This window comes from Medicago sativa, chromosome 3, assembly GCF_051527215.1.
Source record: "Medicago sativa cultivar Bolivia chromosome 3, Bolivia_mono, whole genome shotgun sequence".
Lineage (NCBI taxonomy): Eukaryota > Viridiplantae > Streptophyta > Magnoliopsida > Fabales > Fabaceae > Medicago > Medicago sativa.
This window is the reverse complement of record NC_140751.1, coordinates 19,540,234-19,546,015: the sequence shown is the minus strand read 5'-3', so window position 1 is coordinate 19,546,015 and position 5,782 is coordinate 19,540,234. Positions and strand designations below refer to the sequence as shown.

General features: G+C 31.8%; 1 protein-coding gene across 1 annotated transcript; it reads left to right on the top strand.

The window, feature by feature from the left end:
- The first annotated feature begins 1,226 nt into the window (after positions 1 to 1,226).
- Positions 1,227 to 5,782, top strand: LOC146936212 (flavonoid 3'-monooxygenase-like). The gene is made up of 3 exons (XM_085751192.1): positions 1,227 to 1,843; positions 3,545 to 4,000; positions 4,924 to 5,782. Exons 1-3 carry the CDS (start codon positions 1,397 to 1,399, stop codon positions 5,569 to 5,571), a joined length of 1,551 nt encoding a protein of 516 aa, XP_085607318.1. The 5' UTR covers positions 1,227 to 1,396; the 3' UTR covers positions 5,572 to 5,782.

The following is a 5,782-nucleotide window of genomic DNA, read 5'->3' as shown; positions in this document are numbered from 1 at the left end:
CGTTAGATTGATCAACCCGCATCAAAATATTATAAGTGTCTTTGACAGAATTATCGTCAGCTGGATTACGTAACCAGAACCAACGATCAAGAATCTTATCTTGCAAAAAATATATTATCCAACAAAGAAACACATTGCTCTAACCTTCGAACCACCATACTGCTTCATCGAACAAATTTATCCCAATAAAAGAAATGAATTTTGTGCCCCCCACACCACACTCGCGCGCACAAATAACACCCCCCCCCCCCCCCCCCCCCTAAATTTTACCTTTTCCAGCCCGTAAATTTTTTACGAACGTCATCAAGCAACGTCTGCTAGAAAGATAACCGACGAGGATCCCATCCAATAGGCAAACAGATGTAAACAAAAGGAATAAACAACACCAATCTTGCGATTCAATGCAACAACCACTTCCATGTTTGTTTCAAGTTTACCAAATTTCTTCCTATGAATAATATTCCTTGGAACATAAAGATGAGAATTTTATTCCAAGGTATATAGGAAAAAAGATGTTTGTTTAACATTATAATATTCCCGGGAACCATAAAAATAGAAATATAATAGGTAATTACATATGAAATTATTCTCATCTTCATGGGAACTTTATTCCCACCCTTTTCTTTGGGAAAAATTTTCTATTCTCAGGAACGTTTTATACCCGGGAATAAAATTTAGTAAACTTGTAACAAACATAGACATGCAAATTTCTATCATTTTATTCCCGGGAATCTATGAATATAACTTGAAACAAACACAAGAATCCGTCGCATTGACATCAACAAGTAAACTTATACGAAATTTCACTTTCATTAAATGCAAAGATCGGAAATGAATAAGTTTCAATAAAATCAAGTAATAACGTTCTAATTTTGTCTAACAAAATAGTTCTATTTTAAAAATTGAAATAAAAAATGATGATTAATTATGAGGTGGTGTCCCTTGTCCTAAGTAATAAAGTAAAACTCAATTGCAAATTCTTAAAGAGGTGGTGTCCCTTGTCCTTCAAAGTTGTGTGTATCATCTAAACTAAATTTCCCGATATAAAAAAAAATAAGCACATGCCATGTATTAATTATGAACAATTTTTTTCATATAAAATAATCATTAAATTTTTTAAATAAATTAAAATAAGTCCCATTTGACAATCCTACGTTCCAAAATGAACAAACCGTGTAAAGTCAGAGAAACGTTTCCTTTATAAATACCAAGCATGTTGAGGCTTAGGTTAATGTGACAACAACACAACGTCAACTAGTTGATTTGTTTTTCCCTATTCAAATAGATTGCTGTTGTTATACGTACAAAACTTATTTATATCCTTAATCCCTAATCATCATCACATATATTTCATATTTCATAACCATAGCCACATCATAACACAAAATAATTAACCATGTCTATATGGTTCATTGCACTAGCTAGTTTCACATTATGCATCCTCATATACCGTTTTATGAAATTTGCAACAAGATCTTCATCACTACCACTTCCACCTGGACCAAAACCATGGCCTATAATAGGTAACATGCCACACTTGGGTCCTGCCCCACACCAGTCTATTGCAGCCTTGGCAAAAACTCATGGCCCTTTGATGCACCTCAAATTAGGATTTGTGGATGTTATCGTGGCGGCTTCGGGCTCCGTTGCGGAACAATTCTTAAAGGTTCATGATGCTAACTTTAGTAGCCGGCCACCCAACACCGGAGCTAAATATATAGCTTATAACTATCAAGATCTTGTGTTTGCACCTTATGGTCCGCGGTGGCGAATGCTCAGAAAAATATCCTCCGTTCATCTCTTTTCCAACAAAGTCATGGAAGAATTCAAACACTTGCGTCAGGTTAGTTAGTTAACATCATTTTCTCAATTTCAACATACAGTTGCACTATCAATATCATTTATATGAGAGTCTAGATTATGTAACCGGAAAATTAATTCTCATTTGAATTTTATCTAAGAGAATAAAATCAAATTAAAATATACTACTCACATTTTTCTGAAAATATAACTGCTGTTTTGCATCTTGAAGGAGCTATATATCTTCAAGGAGCTGTATGTATTTTAATATAAACCGTTCTTCAATTTAAACTATTGATTAATATGTAGTATTATTAACTTATGACTTATGTATAATTTTTTTTTTACGTACTCAACTTATCTATAGTTTTTAATTTGAAAGACATGTACTTTATTATTATTTTAAATATTGACTTTTTGAATAGAAGAATGAGAAATAGGGTGCTCGGCTGTTTTTCTTATACTGCACAGAATCTCCAAGGAATTTGTTCATATTAAAATGTCAGTGTATTACAATTTTTTGAGAGGATATCAGTGTATTATTTGATGACTTAAATACTTAGATTATCATATCAAAGAACAATTTAATTTAAAGGATTTATCTTTTAATGATAACTTAGTTCGAAGGATTTGAAAAAAATTCGTAACCTGAAAAAATCCCACACACTTTGATAATTTTTTTCTTGCCTTGATTAGTAGAATTCATTAACGTGTGAGGTCAACCACTTTATTTGACATATAGGTATAATTGCCGGTAAACCGTAAACCAAGTTAGCTAGATAACAAAATAAATATTTGAAGGGGTGAAGAATGTATACATGATTTTAACAAATAATTTTAGAGTATTACACACAAAAATTATTAGCAAAAAAGAAGTATTTTACTCAAAAAATAAACAGAAGTGTTTATCAACAAAAATAAAAACATTAGTTAATATATATTCTTTAGGGTTACACTTACATATAAAATATGTTTTAACCAACAAAAATAAAAAGAAGGATGATTATTCTACCATATCATTCTTGAATCTTTCTTGATAAAATCATTCTTGATATCTAGCATTTTTCAATAAATAACCAATAAAAATCATCAAGTGATAGGAGGGTAATAAATAACCAATAGAAAGTCTCAAAGAGAAGAAAAAATCTTTTATAAGTGGGATCCACTCATCAATGCTAATGTGATCAGGACAAAGCTGAACTTTTCTTGGATAAAAAGGTTAAAAGACTTTTCTTGGATAAATATTCCATTTGAAAGTCTTTCAAAGAGAAGATAAAACCATAAGAAAATGGGATGCATAGTTGCGTCAACCCGATGAATTAATGGAATATTTTAACACAAAATAACTTAATACATAGACTTTAAAAATTGTAAATTAAACTACTTAGGTGTGCATGTGGTTTTTTTTTTTTTTTTTTACCTTAAGTATTAGTTATAGTTAGACTTTAAAATATTGATACACATGCTCTGGACCACAGGAATATTCTACACGACGATTCTACATAAATTTTAATTTTCATACTCTTGAAAATGAACTCGAGTTAACTAGGTTTATTCATTATTATTTCACTGTTGCTTATAAGTTAAAACTTTTGATATAGTTTGTTTGTTTATCATTTCTGTAATTTCATGTCTGTTTTTTATTCACTTGACATAGTTTTTTATTCATCCCGGTTATTTTTAATACGATTTAAACTCGTACGAATCTACGAGTCGATTGAACCTAATCAATTACACTTTTCAGGAAGAGGTAGCAAGATTAACAAGCAACTTGGCAAGTAATTATTCAGACACAAAAGCTGTAAACTTGGGACAACTATTGAACGTATGTACCACAAATGCACTTGCTAGGGTTATGTTAGGAAGAAGAGTATTCAATGATGGCAATGGTGGTTGTGACCCTAAAGCTGATGAGTTCAAGGAAATGGTTCTTGAATTGATGGTGTTAGCTGGAGTTTTCAATATAAGTGATTTTATTCCTTCATTGGAATGGCTAGACCTTCAAGGAGTTCAATCTAAAATGAAGAAATTACACAAGAAGTTTGATGCATTTTTAACAAACATTATTGATGAACGTGAAAATTCTAATTTTAAGAGTGAGAAACATAAGGATTTGTTGAGTACTTTGTTGTTACTTAAAGAGGAAACAGATGTTGATGGAAACAAGCTCACTTATATTGAAATCAAAGCACTACTTTTGGTAAGTTACCTACTCTTCTATAACTCCACATGCACGTGCATACTCGCCCTTTTCTTAAACTCATAAAGATTGGAAATATTACACTATCATTTTCTTTTCAATCCTTACCTTTTTTTAATGGATTTTCAATTCTTACCTAACACTCTAACATTGACACCTGAACCTCTCAAAAAACAAGATAGCAAAATGGATATACAACACTATTAAATTCTACCACTAACTAATATATATATATATATATATGGGTTATGATAGAAGACACCTTTTGTGAAGGTGTCTTTTATCAAGTTACTCTATGAGCTTTTGTGAAAAGACACCAACTTACTTTTATGAAGGTGTCTTTTAGCAAAGTTATAACTAAAAAGTGAAAATCACACCTTAAGGCGTTGCTTGATAAAAGACACCACCAAAGGGTGTCTTGTAACAAAACCATATATATATATATATATATATATATATAAAAGCCGGAAAATTATAATTAAGTAAATTGCACTAATAATTTTATTTATAACTGTCTTTGAGAAAATTTGAATTTTATCACTTGAGATTATAAAATTAAACTCTTACTACTGAGTTACACTAATTATATAACTATTTCATATTAAATGTTTCGGTTTACAACTTGTTGCTTTTTGTTTTTCTTTTTCCCGCTTGTTAGTTGTAGAGGTTTCACTTACAAATTACAATTTTTTGTTTAATATCAACAAAGCAAATTAATTTTCTCGAACCTATGTTTTAGAGAAAAGTAAAGACTAATATAAACCACGTTACAACAAATACATTTTTTTTTTACCAAACTTAAGTTTGTAAACTGATGTTTATTCAATTTCGCGTACGTAGATTTTAATACAAATATACCTTGACATAATGATATTGGCAAAGTTTTGTAAAAAATATACTTATAGCTTTGATTTTTTGAATAGAACATGTTTGCAGCTGGGACAGACACATCATCAAGCACCACAGAATGGGCCATTGCAGAATTAATTCGAAACCCAAGAATTCTAGCTAAAGTCCAAGAAGAATTGGACAAAGTTGTCGGCAGTGATAGGAACGTGAAAGAAGATGACATACCTAACCTACCTTACCTACAAGCAGTGATAAAAGAAACTTTCCGCTTGCATCCATCAACACCTCTTTCCCTCCCGCGAATTGCATCTGAAAGTTGTGAGATTTTTGGGTACCACATTCCAAAGGGTTCAACTCTTTTGGTTAATGTATGGGCCATCGCTCGTGACCCAAAAGAATGGGTTGATCCATTAGAGTTCAAACCTGAAAGGTTCTTACCAGGTGGTGACAAGTGTGATGTTGATGTTAAGGGAAATGATTTTGAAGTTATACCTTTTGGTGCTGGACGTAGAATATGTCCTGGGATGAGTCTAGGGCTTCGTATGGTCCAACTTCTAACTGCTACATTAGCCCATTCATTTGATTGGGAACTTGAAAATGGGCTCAATGCTAAAAAAATGAACATGGATGAAGGTTATGGGTTGACACTTCAACGAGCTGTGCCATTATCAGTGCACCCTAAGCCCAGACTCTCGCCACATGTGTACTCAATGTGTTTTTGATTTTTAAGTTTGTGTTTGTGAATTTTTCTTTTCTTTCTAGTTGCACCCTCACTTCCCTTTCTTGCTTAGTTATAATAATGTGAATAAATGGGATTTGTCGTGTGCTAGTGTCTAAAGATCCCAAAAAGGAGGGAAAGGTGTAATGTTAGTTAGTTCAGGTCTTGTGTGTTTCAAACTTTTGTGTGAATATATGCACTTTTGCTTGTTATAA

What these genes read in the sequence shown, in the direction of transcription:
- LOC146936212 (XM_085751192.1), top strand. Translation starts at nt 1,397, where the DNA reads ATGTCTATATGGTTCATTGCACTAGCTAGTTTCACATTATGCATCCTC. An exon ending in AATTCAAACACTTGCGTCAG is followed by an intron (nt 1,844 to 3,544) that starts GTTAGTTAGTTA and finishes TACACTTTTCAG; the next exon opens with GAAGAGGTAGCAAGATTAAC. An exon ending in AAATCAAAGCACTACTTTTG is followed by an intron (nt 4,001 to 4,923) that starts GTAAGTTACCTA and finishes TTTTTTGAATAG; the next exon opens with AACATGTTTGCAGCTGGGAC.